This window comes from Rhagoletis pomonella, unplaced genomic scaffold (genome assembly GCF_013731165.1).
Source record: "Rhagoletis pomonella isolate Grant_MI unplaced genomic scaffold, Rhpom_1.0 Rhpom_scaffold_00004, whole genome shotgun sequence".
NCBI classification, from domain to species: Eukaryota; Metazoa; Arthropoda; class Insecta; order Diptera; family Tephritidae; genus Rhagoletis; species Rhagoletis pomonella.
This window is the reverse complement of record NW_023458558.1, coordinates 27259657-27283607: the sequence shown is the minus strand read 5'-3', so window position 1 is coordinate 27283607 and position 23951 is coordinate 27259657. Positions and strand designations below refer to the sequence as shown.

Genomic DNA, 23951 nt, shown 5'->3' with positions numbered 1-23951 from the left:
AAAATTAAATTAAATAATTTATTTTTCTTTCTAAAACATTAAAATCTAGAAATTAAAAGGAATTTAAATTCAAAAGAAAACAAGGAAGTACAGTGCTTTTTTTAAGCTATGCCGGAGGCTTCACACCTTTCATGGACATCAGGTAATTTTACTACAACCGATTAACTATGCACCAAAATTTGTATCTGAACAATGATAAAGCACGGATCTTGACGATTTTCTCTGTGGACTTTGAAAATAGTGCCAAATTTCATGTTCCTAGCTGCATAAATGGAAGAGTTATAACGAAAAGTCTCATATATGAACAATCATAGTGGTCCGATATTGACTCGATTCGGTGAGGGACTAGATTGCGTACAAACAGATGAATTTGGCTGACCTCGAAGTTCTGATCATTTTCATGGCTCTATCTCTTCTTTTTGTAGTACATGCAAATATTGGACCAACGCTATTTCATATAAATGAGAGGTATAATAATTTAGCATTGATATTGATATGTACTTTAGACTTAGTGATGACACTAAAGTCACAGTTAAATTTTTTAAAACAAGGCATTTTTTCGTTATTTAGATTACCAATAGCTGAAATCTTTCCTCATAAAATCAAATAATTGGCTTCTAAATTGTGAGAAATTTCAATAAACAAACTCCTCCATAAAATACCTTAAAAACCTGTACATAAATCCAATTGAACCTCTTCATCCTTTCGCTGCCGCAATAATTTCCATTAGCGGTAAAATAAATTAGCTTGCAAGAATCATAAATATATAGTTATGTCAGCTAAGTGCAATTTATCACTTCAAAGTGCTAATAGTTGATACCACAAAATATGCTGATGGATATGTAGTTGAAGGAAAAACTTGTCAATGAAAAACTTGTGTTGCACTCAAGGTAAAATTGTGCGTTGGTTTTTGTGTGTAGTAGTATGAGAGAATGCAGTTAAGTGTGTGTGTGTGTATGTGTGTAGCATTTTAAGTGACACTGTCAGCACTGCGGCAACATTTCAATTAATCATTGTCATGCGAACGGCAATTTAATCAAAATTTAATTGTAAATTCATCAACGTAAAACGCTAAGTGTAAACATACGTAAATGTTCATATGTAAATGCTTACGCAAAACTAAAATATTGCACGCCTGCGGTAAATTATGAATTAGAGGGTGATTAGAGTTATTCAGTTGAGCGTGACCTAACCCACACTGTTAAATTTTTATAAACATTTTAAAATACGCGGTGGTATTTATGAAATTATTCTCGAGAAATTGGCTCGTTACTTGCATATTTAGTTTTGAAGCTTTCCCCGTAAAAAGTGTAAACATTTCGGTGATTTCTTTGTGGAACATTAAAGCTTATCCGCTCGAGCAAAATTAGGCAGTCACTGATGCCATTAATTATATTATAAGGAGCCTCAAACCGTAGCGAACGCAGGGCGAATCTCAGAAAGACCTTTTAAACGCTTCCAAGTCTACCTAACGATAGTTGGTCATATTGTCTCCAAACTAATCCCGCTTTATTCCAAGTGAGAACTAACCATAGCCGCAAAAAGCAATTTAAAGTTATATAGATCTGAAAACTCGGAAGTATTACGCCGAATAATGCCAAGAATAGAGTACGATTTCGAAAGGATATAATTAATATGAGTATTGCGGGATAACTTAGAGTCCAACACGACTCTAAGACCCTTAGTCTCTGTTATTTAGATTCCATAAAACAGCTGAAGATATATCTGGGATTACAACGAGTGGACATCAGATTGGCGCATGGGGTTAAACTCATATGAACATTGACACATTCATATATAATTACCACACTCAGCTTAGTAATATCCACAATACATTACACATCCCGAGGGTATAAGCCGATATTCTTACATTTATTTACTTTAAGTAGGCAATTTCCTAACGAAAGGCTAATATTTATATTGATTTTACATTATACTTCTAAAGTCATTTGTCCTCCTATCCAATTTAGAATGTTTACCTCGATAATATTCTCTGCAATCATTTTTCTTTACAATTTTAGTGTGCCTGACGCACATTTTGACGCACTTCCGCCACTGACAATCATTTCCTATTCACCCCAAACATTGTAGTTTTTCATTATTTTTAATGTCACAACATCAAGTTTAGGCGCACATTTACTTATGCAATAAACGAGTGCTGTCAATACGCACACCATGCGGCAGTAAGTGCCAACAAAGAAAAGCGAAAGAGAATAAAAAAAATAAATAAAAATAAAAATGGTAGACAAAATGTCTGCCTCAGTTTAGATGGCCCCAAAATGTAGGTAATAAAAATGCGTATATGAGCGAAAATATATCAAAGCCAAGGTTGGACGCATATTTATCAAAATATGTACATATGTGAGCCGACCGTACTTTCATACAAACACATATGTGCAGGCTATTGACGGAAGAGTGTGTACACAAACTTAAATAAATTATATGTACTTCTTTGTAGTTGTTAGATATGTATGTTTGCGTGCGGGCAATTTCGTGCCACACTGGCTGACCTATTTGACACGTACGCAAATGCAGGCCCATAAAATCGTTAGATGCGGAAAATAAAAGAAAAAAATAACAAACCTTTCTTAGCTACACACATAATCTCTGAGTGTAAACAACATATGCTGTCTTTATGGCGTTGAGAATACATACATAAATACATATGTATATATAAACATTCATATATATATATATATATATCTACATTAGACCGTACCAGAAAAAAAGTTCCCCGTACACCCGATGTTTCTAAATAATTTTTGCCAGACAATTTCTACTTTTTTTAATATTTTTTTTTGGCGAACGCTACTTTTGTCATCTTTCATCATATCTTGGGCATTCACGTTTGAATTTTAACCCTTTCCTTGGATTTTTCCATTATATTGGACACGTCAGCAAATAATTGTTACGTTCGTTTTGCAGCGTAATTTTTTTGGAAATCTTTTGATCCCATGAGAAAGTAGAACAAAATTGAATTTAACCTCTCTTTGATGTTAAACTCCGATCAAATGCCGGCTAAATGCCGATTAGAAGCAAAAAAAAAATCAGAATATTTTTTTGGTTATTTTTTCATCTTTTTATGGCCCAAATGAAAGGAGTATTACCTAAAAAAAATTATTTAATCTTTATTCTCGCCTAGCCCCTGAAAAGATTAAATTATAATATTTTCTGTTTCAAAGCTGATTGACCTCAAGACCACATACTAGTAAGTACTAACCCACCATATATCAGTTCCTACCGCCCCACAGTGCTGTATGAGCGGGCAAAAATCAAAAAGTGTTGTCACGTATGTCAACGTGTTTGGTATCGTTGGAAAGGAAATTTATCCTAGATTAAGGATCTGGACTTAGTTTTTGTTTTTATCTCATAAGGTTCTCACAAAAACCTCTTAAAGTTGTTTGTTTTTTATATATTTTTTCTTTTAAGAAAATGCCTTTAGCTGGAGTCTTTAAAAAAAAAATTGCTAAAAATACAATTTATCATACTTTATCTTAAGACACAATTTTTCTTATTAGAAAATCTGTAAGGAAACCATTCTATAGAGCTTTTTAAAAAATATTGAGTTTCCTGGCTGGAATGGCCTATTTGCTACACCCTAAAATTTGTTGCAGAAAATTTAAAAAATTCTTAAGTTTACAAAGGGATAAAAAAAAATATGTAAAAGTATGTTTTTTTTAATTCTTTTATTTGAAAGAAGGGGCATTTTTCTTTGAAATAAAAAAAAAGTCTGCAGACTCATTGCGCTTTTCGAAGAAAATCGTTTTTTTAAGGTTATAAAATAAACTTTTGCAAAAAAAAAATTTCACTGATTACAGTTACCACAGTATTTTCCATTACTTAAATGCCAAAACGTTCTTTAAAAATAGTAAAGTTTATTACTGTAGACACACGCGGTAGTGTTCTGTGCTGTGTAGTGAAGCGTAAAATAGTGAAAAAACTAATATTAATATGAATTCAATTATAAAAAACTCTATTTTAGCTGATATCTGGATTTCTACTCGTCCATCAGATAGAGTGTCTGCATTTTTTGAAGACAAATTAATACACGCTAAATGCGACAAAGCACTTTTGAATCAAAAAATAAAACTTTTTAATAGTGAGATGAAAAATAAGTGGAATTATAGTGGCCGCAAAAGAAGCGCTTTTGAAAAAACATATTCTAAATGGCTAAATTGGACATTCCTTTCCCTTCCGGATTCCAATGGAAATAAGGATAAATGTGCTGAACGGGGAAGACCTTCTAAAGAAGAATTTTGCGAAGCTTCACGGAGAACAAAAAATCGAAGGGTAGAGCATTTGTTGAAAAACTATTCCATCGAAGAGCTCGAGTATGCTCTGAAAAAAATGAAAAAAGCAAGCAAAGTTGAATGTTTTGAAAGTAGTACGGAAGGTTTGCCCATATCTGATTCACTCGCACTATACATAGATCCGAACTTATCAGATCGTAAATATAATAGTTTACGTGCAAAAATAAACCGGTTGCATAAAGATTGTATACCGAGCTTAAACGCATTGCAAACAAAAAAACAAACTTTGCTGCCAACGATTAAATCGACTGAATATTCAGCCGAAGTTGATCTGAAATCATTATTGCTGAAAACAACGCAAAGTATTTTAGAACTAAGCCCAGATAATGGTGACATAACCAAAGCTTCTTTGGTTTGTAAGTGGGGCATGGATGGAAGTTCGGGGCATAGCCACTATAAGCAAAATTTTGGTGACGACAAATTAACGGATGACTTTATGTTCATCATTGCGCTAGTCCCTCTGAGGTAACAAAAAATTATCTAATATGTCTTCCAAAAACATTCAATAGCCTTTAAAAATAAATTCGAGTTTAGATCAGTAAATGGCATTTTAATTTACATTGACAACTTTTTACAGTATTATTTTGCAAAAGGCTGGTCTGAATTAATTAATTTACTCGATTAGCTATTTTGCGATATGACGGTCTTATATCTTTTCGACAAGCCATATAAGTTATTAAAAAATAAATATTTTTTCCAGGTTAATTGATTTGTTATCCAACAAAAATATATGGACCAATAACAAATGCTCATCGTCTTTTTATTGTCGTCCAATTAAGTTTAGTTTCAAGAAGGAAAACCGCGAACTAGTTCTATTCGAATATAATGATATGTCGAGAAAAATTGAGAACTTAGAAGATGATGTTGTAATACGAAACGGAAAAGGGATTCAAGTTTCTTATCTAATGCATTGCACCATGATTGATGGATCTATTGCCAATATTTTTACTGGCACTAATGCTTCCAGTAACTGTTTTATTTGCCATGGCAAACCGACCGAAATGAATGTTACCAATTTTACAAAAGTACCAATCGCTAATCATTGCAAGTATGGGTTGTCTACACTGCATGCTTGGATTAGATGTTTTGAGTGTTTACTCCACATCGCATACCGTTTAACATTTAAATGCTGGCAAGTTCGCAAAGAAAACAAAGACGCCTTTTCTGCGAATAAAGTTAGGATTCAAAATGAGTTTAGGACAAGATTAGGCTTAATAGTGGACCAAGTAAAGACTGGATTTGGAACAACTAATGATGGCAACACAGCTCGCAAATTTTTTTCAAATGCAGAAGTGGCATCAGAAATTACCGGCATTAATAAAGAGCTAATTCAAAATTTTTCAATAATACTGCGATTAATATCGTGTGGAATGCGTATTAATATCGACGCGTTTAGAGAGCTCCTTATAAGGACAAGAACAATGTATTTGACTGAATACGAATGGTACTACATGCCTAGCAGCGTGCATAAAATATTGATGCATGGGTGTGAGGTTATTGAGTATTTCGATCTACCAATTGGTAAGAAAATCGATTTGTTGCTATTCGGCATTTTTTACTACTACGAATTTATTCCCACAGGCAATTTTTCAGAGGAAGCTCTGGAAGCTTTACATAAACACATACGTATCGTACGATATGATCATACACGTAAAACTGCTCGGGAGCATACAAACAGAGACTTGATGTCATACTTAACAATATCATCAGATCCTGAAGTAATTTTTAAAAGGAGTGCTATCCCAAACAAAAATGCAGTTTATACAATGGAAGAGTATTTAGTCGATGCTGAAGAAACTTAAAGTAATAAGTACCCTTCAGTCAACTCAATTAGTTTTATACTAATCAAATACTAGTCAGCCACACGGCCTCAACTAGTTCGAGTTCTGTAATTTTTCCATATAAGCAACTGGTATTTTTAACACGGCGATGTCCTACGAGATGGCAATTGTCCTCTTCTGCATCAGCACTATACCAGTTGGCATACTAGTCAGCCTCTGCATCAGCAATATATCAGTTGACATACTAGTCAATATGTACATCAATATCATACCATTTAAGATACTAGTTCGTATATACGTCATGATCGTACCTGTTGGCATACTAGTCATTATATACATCAGAATCATAGCAGTTGACATACTACTCAGTCTATGCGCCAGAACATACTAGTCAGTATGCACGTCAAGATCCTACCACTTGTCATACTAGTCCACGAATTTGACATTCATTCCAGTTGGTATACTATGGGATGGGATTTTTCTGATTAGTATGATTTCTAGTATAGATTACACTTTTTCTGACTAGTATGATTTCAACCCGAAATTCATGAATGAATTCATGTATGAATACACCACAAAATTCATGTTAGATAAAACAAATAATTTTTGATTCAGTATTTTGCAACAACTCTTGTTCGTGCGAAGTAACTAATAAAAAGGAAAACAAAATTATATTTGTCTTTTGAGTATTTAATGTCGTCTTGAAAGAATCAAATTTTTTAAGCGTGTGACATCCACACCAAAAGATATAATCAATTTAAAAAAACATTTTGTAGTCAAAAAGGACCAAAATGAAAGTAGCTGCCATTCCTAGAGGGTTTGCGTAAGAGAGATATAGGGAATCTTATTTGCCATGAATTAAGCCATAGAATGAAGCCTTGAAGTCTTTAATATTATTAGGAAAACGCCCTGTATAAATAATTAAATAACTACTCAGTATTGGAACTACTTCTGAATATCAAATTTTGCAGTTTCAATCTCAGTTTCCATGAAAAACTCTCCAAAAGTCATTAAACTTTGCTAAATGAGTATTTTTTTTATTTCAACAGAACTATTTTGAACTGATTTTTTTTGTCGAATGTACATAAGTGTCACCGAAAAAGGCAAAAAGGCAAACAAAAATTTCGAAATTGACTTGCAAAAATATTTTAGACTCAGGGGTTTTTATTTACTTGTATGGTGGTGTGCCCTAATATAGTACATACATCTATGAACATCTATGTACATGTCTGTATGTGGATCGTAAGTTTGCGTGCCCTCTTTGTTTACTCCACGCAAAGCCACTTTTTTATTTGTATTTCCGTACTTTTTATTATTTTTATTTGCACTTCAAGCTTTCCTATGACCTTTAGTACGTAAAATTCGTTAGTCAAAATTCTACTCGTTCGCTTTGTACTTTCGCTTATCGTATTAGTGTACTTAAACCTTTGTAAAAATAAAAAAGTTTCTATTTTACTTTTGCCATTCAAGGCAATATATATTTTTTTGTTAGGCAGTTTTACTATTATTGAAAATTCGTTAGCTGTGCTTGTTGGGCTTAAGTTTTTATGCTCGTAATCATTCTTGTTTTATATAGGAAATAAAAATATATGTATGTGTGTATACATATGTATATGTATTTGTTAGAATGGTAGTTGTACCCCAGTTCGGCTGTTACGTTGCCTTTATGCAGTTATTTGTAGTTTGTACGATAAGCTGTTTTTTAGTGCTTGCTTAGCTGCCTAAGTAAGCTTAGCAGTTACCAGCGTTGCCATTAACAATTTTTTCCCCTACCAATTCTCTTCCTAAATTTCAATTACAAAAAACATTCTGAAGGCATACAATTTATTTAAGATTAATAGGCCAAGTATCGGTGACAAAAATTTTTTTACTGACAAATTTAAACTTTTACAAAAATTTTTCCGTAATAAAAACTGTGACAAGAATCTGTCAGTGATACAGAAAAGAGCAGTAACAGCCCAATTCTCTATCGGTGACAAAATGTTTTTTTTTACTGACAAATTTAAACTTTTTCATACATACATTTTTCCGTTATAAAAACTGTGACAAGAATTTGTCACTGATACAGAATAGCGAATATGCTGATGTTATAGGTTCCGACAGGCGGAGAAATTGTTTAAATTTTGATAAAAAAATTAATAATAATTTTATTTATATTAAATTTAAAGTTTTCAAGACGAAAAAATTAATTTTTAGTAGAAATTTATGTTGAAATTACGGAGTTTATGTATGAAACTTACGGAGTGTATTTCAGATGGGTAGAATTTAATTTAAGTGAAATATCTCCTGGAAACTCGAACGTCGATAAATTTGTGACCCACTTGAGATTGCCTTACCCTATACGATATGTTGCATAAATGTGCGCACTTTCTCAGCCAAATCATTGGCCAGCAAAGCAAACCAATATTTACCCCACTCAATTGTCGTGAAGAGATACCACGTTTGAGGTGTGTACATACAAAGGCGATTATTGCCAAAGCAAAAAATGTACGCATTCGTGTGCCCTAAATGATATGTGAATATCAGTTTGCCTTTTTATGATCACATTAGTTCGTAATACAATTTTCTTTTTCGTGTCAAAAGGTGAAATTTCTAAATTAGTTGCAATGACATTCATTCGATTAGTCTACGGGCATAGTGTGTCATTGCTGTGCTTCCACACACTTTCCAGCCGCGCGCGCGATTTCATTACTGTTTACTCAAAATATTCTTGTTTGTATTTTTCTTTTGATGAAGTCATTCAAATACATACACACCGAAAGGCAATTGAATAGGTTCTGCACCTACAGCGTACAAATATAAATACTAACGTATACGAAATTCTTGCATTTGATGAGTGAATTTATTTTCTTTTTGTGCTCTTCTAGCTCTTTTTGCCTTTCCTTTGAGTGTATTTAAATCAACGTTTTACTAGTGTGCCTAGGTGTGTGCGCGTGCTTGTATTACTATAATCAAATGAATGTAATTTTTATCAGAGTCATCATTCTGCAATTGCTTTCCTGAATGAATGCTTTGACCGTTATTTTAGTTTCGATTTAATATTCGTTGAGTGTTGCGTATTTCGCTGTCGGTTGGTCGATTTTACGTCTGGCTTTTTCTGTTGGTGTGCGTCGCAGGTAAATACTTTAATACTCTTTTAATATAATTACCGAGTTCACGTTCGTCTTCCGGTATTACCTTAATTACATTTTAAATGCGATCGAAAAATTGTTATTGGAAACGATTACGTGTAATATACATGTAAACCATTCTCTTGGCTATGTTGGTAATGAGTTTATTCTCTCGCTGATTGGATTTCTTCGAGCAGGAAATTCCGTCACTGTTGAGCAGCTAGCAGTATTTAACAACAGAAACAAAAAATCTGATATATTAAAATTCAAATAGGTACATATATAATATTTCCAAGATATACATAAGAGCAAATGAATACAGGCCGTAACCCACAAATTAACTCACTAAACCATTTGAGTTTAAGAAAAAATTAATTTTAATTAATTTGATTTAAGCCGCAGAAACGTGTATCAATCTGTATACGTATTAGCCTTGCAGTGCAATCCTGGTGAATGTTTTTCAACCCACCACAAAAGTCTTTCATAAGACAATTATAAATTCTGGAAACTATCTTGGAAACTCCTTTCTATCTGTCGAAATACTAATTGAAAGATAAGCTAACGAGGAGGTATATCATTATTTGGTTTGTTTTTTAGCAATAAGCTTTCTAAAAGTAAAGTTCAAATTAAATATATCTATTTTTTTTTAACAATAAAAACTAAAAATTAAAAGAAAACTAAATAAATAAATTAATTTATTAATAATATTTTATAAAAAAATTTAATGATATTAGAGAAATATTTCCCTTTTAGAAAAAAAAAATTAAATACAAAAGTTTAAATTAAGTAAAAAAAGAAATAAAAAATAAGTTCCTAAAAATTACATGAAATAAAAATTTTGTTTGAATTAATATAATCTAAAAATTATAAGAAAATTAGAATTTTATTTTTTTTTTTAATTAAATGAAATTAAAAAATATGTGTCTTATTAAAACAGGATCTCCCGAACGGCATGTCAGTGTTTTGCTCACTCGTCGATTGGGACTGTTGTAGAAGCTGGAACAAAATAATATACGAGTGCTATCTGTCAAAAGAGCTTTTAACTATGAAAGTTGGCAAAGGAGCTTTTTGTGTAAGACCTTTGTCCTATAATAAACAAAATCTTTTAAGTAGTGGGCAACCCTCTCCATTGTCTAACAAAAGACTTACAACTTTCTTAAGGCCAGTATGCAGCTCTCAAGAAAAGCAAAAACTCCACTTAAAATGACGTACAAGGAATGGCTAAGAAATTTTTTTTGAGTCAAATTCCCTTAAGGCAGTACGCAGTTCTTAAGAAATCAGCTGCGCTTTCTTCTACGGTTTTCTTAAGTTTTTTGTGAAAAAATAGCACAAGGCAACCCATGTTTGCAACAGAAATATATGCCCGTCCCATTATTTCTTGAGGAAAGAGTGAGGCAACAGGCTGCGAAATTCCTTGGACACACATAAGAAATAATGGCAATTTTTTTTTACCGTTTTCTTGAGAGCCAGAAGTGCTCCGTTAGCCTCAAACGCGGGAAAGACGGACATGCTTATATGATTTTTTTGGTGTCTGAATATACACACATACACAAAAGCATGCATATGTATATACGTATGATCGAACATCGGCCTTTAACTTAATATTCGTCTTCGTTTTAGTCGCCGTCTTCACATTCGCATTCGTGTTCGCACATGTTGGAGTGTTCGTATTCAAATTTGTGTTGGTTTTCTTCTTCTAATTTTTATTCGCCCCGAAATTTGTCTTCATATTAGTCTTGGTATTCACCTCCCTTCTTGTGTTCGAGTTCGTCTTCATCTTCCTACTCTTCTTTATTCGTTTTCGTACTCTTCTTCGTTTTCGTATTCTAGTACGCCATTCATGTTTGGACTCGTCCTCGTCCTCGCTTTCATCTACGAATTTGTATTCTTCTTCGTATACGTCTTCGTCTTCGCCGTAGTATTCTTTTTATAGCTTAGCATCGCTTCTAGTAAACAATCTGCCATTAAAAGTGATAGCGCCGCTAGAAAAAAATCTTGACGGAGCCAAGTTTTATTTTATTTATATAATCAGGTATTTATTAAAAAAAATGCATGCTTAATTTTTTTTTTGCGTACAATTTTTTTTTGCTGATTTTACTGACGGCTATTTCAGCAGAAATACACCTAAAGTGAATAGATTTCACCTGCAAGAAAAGTAATAGTGATAAAAAAAAATTTTGAAAAATCGATAAGAATTTTATTTAACATGGTAACTGTTCTCTAAGCATGAAGTAATAAAAAACGCATACAAAGTAAACTAGACAAAAAGAAGAAAGGGAAAACGCGAATGGTCCAAAAAGAAACAAAAAATTCCAAATAGATTTTTACGTTCATCCATCGAATATTTTCTGCAAACATAAACTCTAACTGGCAATCGCTTTCTTTTTGTCCCGTTGCTACGCCTGCTAAGCCAACAAAGACTCTCCCGCCTAAGCAAATATCATCAAAGCGCTTTGAAAACCAATCAAAATGGAAGTATGGGTGGGAAAATAGTGCAAAAAAATGCGAATAGAAAACAATGGAAGACCAATTGTTTGCTTGAGAGGGAAAAAAATTGGGGAGGCGGTGGCGCTCTATTTGAAATCACTCTATTGTTAACAGCCGTTTAAGGCGTAGATACCGAAAAAATGTAACAGAGGATACGGATGTTACAACGGCATGCAGCTAAGGCTTTGGGAATTAATCAATAATAGAGTGTTGAAAATATTAATAATGCAACTAGATACAATCATGTATTTTAGGTTGGGTCTAGGACGCTAGGTGATCAAGCAAATATGAATTAGGGAAATATTGACAAAGAAAATTAATGCAAGGGTAAATTGCCTTGAGAAAACAAAGTAATTGAAAGGACAAATGTAGATATTTAATTGGCCAATCGTGTTTACCATTGCTTTTGGAAGGCCACCCGATGTAATTTGAAGAAAGGTTGCGGTAATTGGTTAAGTGTTGTATATGAACGAGGAGTATTTGGGACTTAAAAAATGTGATGCCAGCGTAACCTAAGAAAAGAAATGTAGTTGGGGGGAAGTAAACGAAAATTTGATGAGCATTTTTATTTTGTAGTTGTATTGATGCGAACAGATTTTTTCAATTTCGCTCGCTTTTGGTAAGTTTTTTTAGTCAAGAAAAATAAAAATTTGTGCTCCAAAGCAAGCCTATATATCAACAACCTATTAGCTCAACAAAACTTAACGATTAACTTTTACTCCCTCAAAAAAGTAAGTCACCTGGTCCGGATTGCTTGTATCCAAAAATTTTATAATATCGGAAGCCAGTTTTTCGAGTCTATGGATTCGTTTGGCCATATTCCGCCTCTTTGGAGAAAAGTTGGATTACTCTCCATCCCAAACCAAGAAAGGATTCCTATGTGTGGAAATACATAATGTCTAAGTTTTTTTTACACACCAACATGCATACAAGAGTATACAAAAAGCTTGTACATATATGAGCTCTACCAACCCTGCTAGCAAGGACCGAAGAGAACTTGCAAGCCGCGGTATACTCATGGCGAGTGGAGTTTGCCATTGCTAAATTTGACTCTAAAGGACATGGAGAAGATGAAATGATCATAACATGAATCCACTCCATTTTATCCAAAAGAATGCTGAAAGTGTGGCCGTTTTACTATGGCAAAAATTCATAGAAATAATTCCCTCATTGTGGTGTACTCTCCTTCTGTTATGGCATTTGGAAACACAATGCGACCTGAAAAGTCTTAAGTATTTACCTCTATTCTTTATATTCTCTAATCAAATATAACGGCTTCCTTATTGAGTCTCAAAAGGGTGCTTAATAGGCGATTTATCTATTATGAATACTTCGACTATTGGAGCAATAAAATGAATAAATCTTTGTGAAGCCATGGTCACAGATAATTGGATCGGAAGGGTAATCATTTTAAAGGCGAAGTTATGCGAAATGGTAGTTGTACCCAGAGAGTAGCCTGTTATTATTTAAGAAAGGGATCTAATAAAAGTATGTTGTCTGCGCCTTCTCGAATACTTATTACGTTCAGAGTGTACCCACTCAGTAATGGTAGTTTTCGAAGAGGACCAATTAAGAGCGCAGAATACTTTGGCCGGAGATGGAAGTAGGCAGGTAGAATTTTTGGGTTGCATTTTTGATTTTTTTTACATATAAGAATATTAATTTTTGCATCGTGCTAATTCCGATCGCGATCCGCAGTTCATAAACAAATAAACAGGCACACCCTGGCCATAATTCCTTTTGAGTAAGCCATCCAACCTTGGATTTGGAGTAAATTATGGAAGGAAGGGCCACTTAGAAGGTATTCCAAGAAACGGGGGAGACCAATGTCAGACCCAGCATCCTGTTTGACCTCTTATATCAATGTTCCCATGTTTAAATCTGGCCAACGACTATCACTCCAGCAACACTCTCCAAAAACTCTTTGGGGAACTTGTATGCTGCTACAACAACAACCTTTTATATCAACCTCTTCTCCCCATATGTTTTCTTCTCCCATGAGCTTTGTTCTCCCTGCCTGATTGTCAATAGTCAACATTATGATCCCCACATCTAGCCCCACTTGCGGTAAATAGTGTGTAATTCCATTTTAAAATGCAAAAAGTTGGTACACATTAGGGACACTGCGGGGTTTTAAGCAACGAATTGGCGGATATATTAGCGAAATGCAATTCTTTGGAGCGTCCAATTAGGCCGGAGCCTATCATTGGGGCAGGTATAGTGAAAACTCTCAAGTACCTACCTATGAATAAACTCATGAGAACATTGGTAAAATATAAAAGCCTGCATAAGTATTTAATGAAAACAAATTTGTTTTAGTTTTTTCTCAAGATTTTTCGATTTTTTTTCCTTAATGAAATATTTTTTTGCCGAAAAATGATTTGTTTTAAAAATAAAAATATTCTTTCCTATGTACGGAGTTTTTATTTATATGTTTGGAAGGCCTTTTTTTCAAAAAATTATTTTTCCTATATAACTTAAAAAACAATCTGAAAAACTTTATTTTTGCTTAATTTTTTCCTAATAACATACTTTTTCCTAAAATTTGTATCCTAGGTAGATGTTTTTTTTAACTTTTATTGCCAAAAATAATTTTATTGGAAATTTTTTATTTCTCCAAAAAATGGCAGTTTCTTCCTAATTCGGGTTAACGTATTTTTTCTAAGTTATGGGTTGCCATAAAAACTTTTGTTTTGCTCAAAATAAAATTTCTTAAAAAATACTTTTTCAAAGCAGTTAAAATTTTCAAACACAAATTTCGAAAATTTCATAATAAAAACGGGTAAATGAATTTGAGAAACACTCATTAAAATAATACATACTGCTAAGACACACAAATATTTTGTGAGGGGTTTTTGAGAAATATATTTCCCTTGGTTTTGAAAGGGTTAATACCTCGGCCTTAAGTAGAGTGGGCAATCATATCCAATATGGGGTTTCTAATATTCTATAATTACTTTCTATTCCATACGTCAACGATAATGGAATACTTCTTTAAGTGATAAAAGTATCGATTAAAAACAGCGATAAAGATGCACAGGAGTTATCGCAAATATCACCATTATCGATGTCGTTATCGCTATTGTTATAGGTATCGCCATAGACATTATTATATTTTAATTTAACATTTGTTTAATATTTTTAACCAAAGACTTTGCATTTTTGAATTTAAAAACAAAAATTTTAATTCCAGCTGAGTTTATGACATAGCTGATTTGTTCTATTTGTCATCATAAATGCGGCTTTCACCATTGACTCTTTCGCTTAAAATTTATTCAACAGAAAACATGCTCTTTACAAATAACTTTAGCTTTTTACAAATAAGTAAGCCCACTTCAACTGGCAGCTTAAATTTGTAAATACTGCATTATTTCCCTTTCATTTTATGTTCTCACAAAGAGATTGCAAAGCAGCTTTAAAAGGGATAGCAGCTGGCGTTTGTGTAATTTCAGGCAAGCGTGATCGTGAACCAAAAGAAAAAATCTAAGACTCAAACAAATACACTTCGGGTGCGGAATGTGAAGCGATGTATAGGGGGAGACGTATGTAGTTGCGTATTTCAACTACAAGGGTATTGCGATGTTAATGAAAGAGACACCTGGACGTATGCGTAACACAAAGCCAAGTGTATGCTTTACTTAAAAGCAATGCAACATAAAGTGAACGGCAAATAAAGAAAAATTGTAGCAGAGAATATGAGTCAACACCTAAAATGAAGAAGAATGATAAAAATAAAAAAAAAAATTAAAAATTTAGCAAAAATTTAAACTGCAAATATACATAGCTCATTTAGTTGAATGGAACATAAAACAGCAAGATGCAAGCGAAAGCAATTTGGTAGAGCAACTTAAGACACTGAAGAAGAGAATTGTATATTGAGTATTTCTTTTCATGTTTTTAATGAAGCACTTTTGAACAAAAATAACTAAGGCATCAAACACAGCGCTCATTAAGACATACAAGGAAAACCGAATGAGCAAATAAAGTAAAAACCAAGTACATGAGCCCATTTTTAGTGCAAAACAATGCATAAAAAGTTGAAAACTTCTCACACGCTACAATACTAAGGAGAGAACAATGAAAGGCGACATTTTTTTTTTGAAGGCCGAAGGCTTGCCGTTGACTGCCAAGTAGTGTTAGAAAACATTTTCTAATACTTAGATGTTGCTTGAACCAGGAATCGAAGTACGATCTCTAACCACTCAGCCGTGAGTGATTAGAAGCTAGAACAATATAAAAAAAAACTAGTGAACCCGCATGGCGTTAAAACGCCCAAAATTTAATTTAGAAATCTTTAAAAATATACCAAATGTTAGTCAGAGTTATAAGATATCCGAGTGTCATATTTCATCAAAACCGTGCAGCCGTTTCTGAGTCAGTCTGGCATAGTATATGTTTTTCATTGCATCGAATTTCAAATCACCCTATATCGATGAAAAAAGTTCTTAATTAAAAAAATAAAACTTTATCATACATCTACAGGCCGGGATCTCTAATTGGACCTCTCATTTTTGAAATTCCTTTTCAAAAGTATTCTCAAATTAAAATATTCTTAATTCAATAAACTAATAAACTAATTCCAATTGATTGCTCGAACAAATGGCAACCCTCATAAATAAAAGTCAGGAATAAATCTCTTTCAAACCCATTTAGATTTATACCAATTTTTTTAACAATTCATCCAGCTTACTGAATAGATTTAATGTAACTTTTTAAACACGTGGCAACTCTGTTGAAACATTCGAAATATTCAAACTAAAGATTGCTTAACGTTCTTTCGTTTGACGGCAGTATTTTTATATTTCATATACTTTCTGAATTAGTTAATTAAGTTAGACCTTTCAAACAGGTGGCAGCCCTCTCAAAAGTACTTTCAAGCTTAATCACTGTTAACTTTCCTTCGCCGGACACTACGATACATATCAAAATGAATTAAGCGGAATTTTAGTTTTCAAACATGTGGCAACACCGCTAAATACACTTAAGAAATAAAAAAATTTCAAACCCCTTCGATTGATACCCATATTTTAATAATTCATTTAACTTATAAAATAATTTGAATTTCACTTTTTAAACAGGTGGCAACCCTCTTCCAACCCCTCAAAAATATTGTTAGCGTTTAAACTAAAGATTTCTTAAGACTCCTTCGTTTGACATCCATATTTTGACATTTCGTATAACTTGTATATGTATAAGTAAACCAAGTTCGACATTTCTAGCAGGTGGCAAATCTCTTCAAAATATACTTTATACTTTAGCTAAGAAACAAAACTTTTCAAAACCATTTCGATTGATACCCAAACTGGGAGTAGTAATAATTGATATTTAATAATTTAATAATTTGAATATAATTTTTTAAAAGGTGGCAACTCTTTTCGAAAACATAAACCTACATCCACAGTCCAAGGCGTTCAGTTGGACGTTGATTATTAATTGGCATTGATTATTAAATAATTTAAATTCAGTTTTTCAACAGGTGGCAATTCTTTTCGAAAAACCAAAACCAGTTTGCACATCTACAGACCAAGTGCTTTAATGTGACATCTCATTTTTGAAAATCGGGCGAACGGTACAGATAAGAAAAGTACAGTTTCTTTTTTTCTCAATCGACAATGTTACTTGTAACCATATTTGTCAAACCGGCCACTAGAAGCTTAAAAAAAATACATAATAAATCCTGTGGCATAATTTAAATAATACCTCATCTGCTACAGTTGAGTGCACGAAATAAACGAGTGGAAAAAATATTTACAAGATACATATAGCACCGCAATGTTGCTTATAGCAGCACAGCTTCAAGTAAGCTCCACTTGATGAAATTCGTGTCGTTAAGCAAAGAACGACAAAAAGAAAAAGTAAATAAATAAATTGACATAAACGAAATATGACAAGAAAATTTGTGGATTTGTGCGCTTCATTTGTTTGTGGAAAATGAAATTAAAATTCTGCATTTCGCAAGTATAAACGCGTAAGTACGCAGGTATGTATATACTTATGCGAACATACCTGACGTTTGTGAGCCGCACATCAACAGCAGTGACAGCGCAAGTGACGGTGCAATAATAAAATGAAAATAATTTTAATTTGATTACGTGCATCATTATTTTTGGCCACATCTTTCCATTGAAGGTACTTTTAAAGAATTCATGAAGCGACTTTTCAAGCCGCTCAGCATGTAATGTTGTGAATTGTATTTTCATCACAATTTTTTTGTTTTGTGGGACGTAAATTTTTAAGCTACATAAAACGGTTTGAATTTGAAATTTTAAAATACCTGTAAATTTTTGATGGAGTTAAAAGAATAGAGAGATTTGGTAAGTTATGTATCGCATATGGATCAGCGACAGTGGTGAAAATGACTGGTTAACCATCTTTTTGAGACTCTCTTACATTACACTCTGCAAGCTTAAAACTAACTAAATTAACAGGAGCCTTTTAAATTTAATGGCGTTTCACGTTTTTTTCAGATTGGTTACAGTTTTCTCGATAACGGTATTTAAATCTTCCCTTGGAACCGCCGAGAGCTCATTTAGAAATAATTACACGTCATAAGTTTTGCGCCCTCTATTATTTACATTAAGATCTAAACGGATTTCCATTTCAAAATTTGTGCCTTAAGGGAAAATTTAAATACTTTTATTTCGAAAACTGAAGTTAATCTGGCGCCACTGAATTTGGAGACCGCCTACTTTACGAATTACTTTTTAACATAAAAGGCAATTCTCTTGAGATTTATTATAAGTTGACAAAAACTGAAGAGGTCATTTTACATATGCTTAGGTTAGTCTAGATAAACTGGCAGCTATCATGTGTCTTCGCAGAGACCATTAAGGTCCTCTTCACGAATTGGAACACCTTGTTGTATTTATTCTACCTTACTGGCTGCTTCCAGATGAAGGAGAAACCCTGCAGAAGATATGCTGCTATCACCATTGTCTCATCTTTCGTTCTGCATCTTCTACAGATCTTATTGGCCATAGGAGATTGGTTCATTCCAAAGTGCAGATCCGTGATCACATAGTGAATCTGTCAAAGTACAGTTTTGACGCTTTACTACTGCGACCGTAAGATTTGCATAAATTGGCCCATAGTATGACCGATATGAAGGTCCACCGGCAAGATTTGCAACAGATGGTAAAGTGCTATCATTGGTAGTCTACATACACCTGCTATTATCTTAAGAAATGTTTTCTTCTCAATTGCAGTCCACCAAACCAATACCCCATGGAACAATACCGACCGGACTGTCGCCGTGAAGATCCAGTGAGAAAGACAAGGCGACAAGCCCCAGGTGCAGCCCCGCATCTCTTTGCATGCATACGTCACGACAGCTTACTTTTTGCTTTGCATCACCTGGAGGGTCACCCCAACCAACTAAGTCTTAGATCAGTTCGGATCCTTGTATTTCCTGATAAAGAGTGGCTGATGTGTCTTTTCCGCATAGATACTAAGCCCCACTTCGATTTCCCAATGAGCTGCGCGTAGACAGGCACTTTCAACTTACTATGACTAAAATATCATCCGCATATACAGTAAGTTTGGCAGGTCCTCCCTTCGGTATGCTTTTGACCACCAGCAACTAAAGTAGCGGCAATAAAACGTTTCCTTGCGGCGTACCCATGTTAAACGATTTTGTGATCGCATGCCTAACCTACTGCGCCACTTATCTGCAGGAACATACAGCTTATTCAGTTCGTGATTACGGGATGAACCCCTATCGTCATCATTCCATCTTAAGTGGCTTGCGTTGGGACTTTCTGAATGCCCCAATTATGTCCAGGAAAACCCCCAACAGGAATTCTCCATTCTCAAGAGCTGCTTCTATTCGCCTAACAACATCATTTTGTAGCGCGGTATCTACCGATCTTCCTTTCCTTAATTTGTCCCACTACGTCTTGTTTGATGTATACGTCTATTAACCTCTCCAAGGTCTTTTGAAGAAATTATAGTAGTCAAATGGGCATGTAATGTCCAGACCGTGGAACGTAGGCGAGCCTTAGAAAGCCTTCCAATACAGCAAACCTAAAATCAAAAATGAGCCAAGGTCTACAACAGTCTAGACGGCGTCACCAGTTCCCTTGCAAGGCTACCTTCTCCTGCGATGGATGCTGCAGCATCAAGTGGACCACCTGAATCCTCGACCGCAGGGAAGTAAGTCTGCAATAATAAGGCAAGAGATTCCTCGCCGCATTGAGTCGCCGTGGTCTTTTCTAATGAGTCCCTGGGCTACACAACCCTTGGACTAGACCTTCCTTAGCCTTGCTGTCTCGCTGAAACTTTCGATTCCACTACAGAAATTCTTACGTGAGCTTTTTTTCTGGATTTCTTGTAGATCTTAGAAAGATCCCAGTCCTGATCCCAACACTCGCTAGAGTCAGTTGGCTAGCCTAAAGGTACCCTTCTAAGAAAACTAAGGTCAGGGCTCTACCAAGAAAGCCTTGCTTTATCTAAAAGCATAATACACACCTACTATATACTCGTATGTATATATTTTAGAAACATCTGCATACATAAACATACCTCAAATTATAAAGTGGCGCTCACATTTGTAAGAACGTCTCTAACACCTATCACCAACGCATATATCCTCTACGCTGACATACATAAATACTCAGAGTTAGTTACAAATATACGCATTTAATATATTTACATATGTTCACACTTTCACCCCAAATTTTCGTCCTAACATTAATACGCGTCAACTTTGCATAATTTAAATTTGGATTGCCACACATGACACAATGCGAGATGCGCCTCCAACAAAGGCGCTCAAACGCGAAAAGAGCAATATGACTCGACTGACTTTATCTTGCCAGCGATGTACCCAGGGTTGCCGTTTTGGGCTTTTCCTACCAAAATTGGTACGTTTTTTTTCGTTGGTAGGATGGCAGGACGCTCAAAATTTTGGTATGTTTCTTTGCTCATAAAACAGAAATCAGCTCTGGCTTGTTGTAATGTGTCACTTTGTCAGCCCTGTGAGTAGGCTTGCCAAATTTTGAAAATATCAATTTTACCCTCATTCATTTAAAAACCTCGTTGCTTACTGGTAGAGGCAAAATTCTACCAATTATCTTCGGAACTCTGTATTCGTATAAAGAGTCGTATCCACTTCGTATCTAAATATCAAGTGATTGAATTGATGGATGTAAAGGTAGGTTTATAAATTAGATATTTTTCTTTGAAATGCAGTTGCGAATCGATACTAGTTTCAACAGTGACAAGGTTGTTAAAATATTTTAAATGGCAATAGAAGAGTGATTCAAAAAAAGAAAACCACTTGTTGTTAGTCATATTTCCCCTAAATCGGGAAATCTCAAAGTTTTTAACCGCAACTCGAAAAAACTAATATTAAACCCGCAGCGCGCAGATTTTGTCCCAAGAATTTCATTTTCCGCTACGATTTTTCTCGTCATTTACTCCGAAGTCTTATAGGACTTTTTTGCCACTTTTTCGGTTTTTCGCAATATACTCGACAGTTTGAGGGTTTAGAAGTCAAACGGACCTCAGATTCGGATTCGGTGGGTATTTGGTTAAAAGCACACCCCACTTTTTTGTGTGTGCTATATGTATATAAAAGCTATTAATCTGATCTTTTTGTTTACTGGATATATTATTTTAAGTATAAAAACCATAAAAAAATACATGTTTTTAAAAAATACTGTCAAACGCCGTTTTCTTGATTTAGAGAGTAAGGAGGAAGGAAGCCATTTTGGTAGGTTTTTTAACCCACTCTTGGCCGGAAAGAAAGTTTTTCAGCGACAACCCTGGATGTACCACGCCGCGCCGCACGCACTTGCTTCTTCTCCTGCTTTTGCAAAGTTTATTGCATATGCCATTAACCGGGTGCGAGCGAGTACTCGTATTGATGTGGCTGTACATATGTATATGTATGTATACCTAAATAAATATGTAAAAATCTGTACGTGTGAGTGCTTATGTTGTGTGCTATAATATTCATGTAATTTGTTATTTGCCGCCGTCACATTTTATTTGCGTAAGGTGGCGTATTGTGCGCTTTTTATTATCATCTTGCATGGTTGCGTGTCAAAATGACAGTTGAACGCTTTACGGTCGCGTGGCGGTAGTAAGCATCAGTTCCCTGCAAAATTCGTTGGATCATGTAGTCTATTTGTGCCATAATGGAGTGATTACAAAATACTCCTCTGTAATGCAGGAGCGGACCATGATGCAATAATACAAGGTGTTATCGGCTGGCAGCTTCTCGCTATAATTCCGCCATATTGACTGCCTTCAGTGTTACTTCTTTAAAAATTCTTTGTTTAATAATATAATGTCCTAGGACGTTGCACTGTTAATTGGACTACGATTTTTATATGCATTTCGGTTAACTTTGGAGTAGTTACTCTTTCACCCTTGGGGAGCACACTTTACATGCGTGCATGGAGTAGTCGCAATTTTTGCAGGGTTATGTTTATGTCTAACTACTCATATACACGAGCATATATTTAGTATATATACACATAAATCTAAAGGCAGACGTGCCATTCTGGAGGCGCCAAAGCGTATTATACGCACAACATATATGTATATTACTTATAAAGACAGTTGAGACAGCAGAAATAGCAGCAAGAGCCCCAACTGTCGCAATCATGACCGCGAATAGCATTACCGCACTCATTTTGATTGCGGTCAATTTAAAATTTTTAACTTTTCCCGTCACGCGCATTTAAATTTTCGTTATTTTTCATTTATGAATGCACTCATTTAAATATGATTTTCATACTTTTAAGTACTTGTGTATATATATGCACACTATATATTTATACGCATACATTATACTTATGTATTTACGTCTGTATGTATGTGCATACAGGAGTTGTATTTATTTTGTATACACTTTCCTTTATTATTCAAGGATACGATGGAAATGCTTGTTAAAATATTTTTATGCAAAGTCATAATTTTGCGTAATTGAAAGCAAATGCAATTTGAATAATGAATACTTTTAGCGTTTTCGCTTTATTCATATTTTTCTCTTTCTATCTCTTCCTTTCTTGCAGTTACTCGAACTTTGCTGTGTCTTTGGTAAGTCGAAATTGTATGTAAGCTACGAAAGGAAACAAATTACTATTATTTTGTGTGGAACAAGTGGCGTAGAAATCAATGAATGGAAAATGTGATATATTTCTTCGAATATTAATAACGAAAACTTGCCCCTATAAAATAAGTAAAAGTAATAGCACAGCTGAAAAGTATCAGTTTCGCGGCGTATAGGCAAAGCTTTTTGGTGTTTTAGAAAGCGGCTTCGAAGTCGACATATAGATGGTGTGTATCGATCCTGTCCTTGCGGGTATTTTCCAAGTTTTGGCGTATTGTCAATACCTGGTCTATGGTGGATTTTCCAGTTCTAAAGCCACACTTTTAACTTTTTTTTTATATTTGGATACCCTCTTTGACTCAAGTTTTTATTTTTTTTTTTTGATTTTTGTGAATACACATTTGTTGGTTATATTTAAATTATATATTAAAATGCACTTCGTTTCACTGATATTCTGACTTCTGGAATTAATTTTCAAGCTAGTTTTGAAGAGGACGGCTGGAATCACACGCAAAATCTATTCCGTTGAAAATCGTATTCTCTTATGTAGTATTAGTTTGGTTTGACAAATGTTTTGCAGATTTTTTTTTCTTTTGGTCTGCTACAGTACCCACTTTTCAACGGGCTCATTAGCCTGGGTCTGTTTTCAATAGACAAGCAGATTGCTTATCACATCCCTCATCAAATGTAGAGCAGATATCATAACTTGATTTGTGTTTTTAGTTTATGACTGGTATTAATATCAGTGACCGTAGAATATATGCATGTTCATACAAATGCTTGAACGTACATACGTGTATATACAAATAATTAGCATTATGTGCAAATTCCAATTGCGCATCGCACATTAGTCTGAAGCTATCAGAAATTCCACGTTTCGGAATGCCTCAAAATAATCAACTTAGTAGTTGATTAAGTTTCAGACATTTTAATACAAAATATTTATTAATAATCTGATTAACGCTTATTGATTATTTTTGCTAAAAAAACGGAAATAATAAGTAGTATTCGTCAACCGATTTTACGGCATTACCTTTATCTGGGAAGTACAGAAAATTATATGAATTTATTTGACCATACCAACAAAAAAAGGTGTGCCATACACCGTCGAGTCTGAAGTATATTTGCAAAGGCAAATTCGAAAATTTTTATTTATATTTTTTGCCTTTTTAAATTGTTCATCATAACATCGGAACATACAGTC

General features: G+C 34.2%; 1 protein-coding gene across 1 annotated transcript; it reads left to right on the top strand.

The window, feature by feature from the left end:
- The first annotated feature begins 5361 nt into the window (after window positions 1–5361).
- LOC118738174 lies at window positions 5362–6112 on the top strand. The gene is made up of 2 exons (XM_036469097.1): window positions 5362–5831; window positions 5892–6112. The coding sequence occupies exons 1-2, from the start codon at window positions 5681–5683 to the stop codon at window positions 6110–6112; spliced, it is 372 nt and encodes a 123-aa protein (XP_036324990.1). The 5' UTR covers window positions 5362–5680.
- Window positions 6113–23951: the final 17839 nt, after the last annotated feature.

Coding starts and splice junctions, on each gene's coding strand:
- LOC118738174 (XM_036469097.1), top strand. CDS start 5,681: ATGCGTATTAATATCGACGCGTTTAGAGAGCTCCTTATAAGGACAAGA. Junction 5,832..5,891: donor GTATTTCGATCTACCAATTG/GTAAGAAAATCG, acceptor TTATTCCCACAG/GCAATTTTTCAGAGGAAGCT.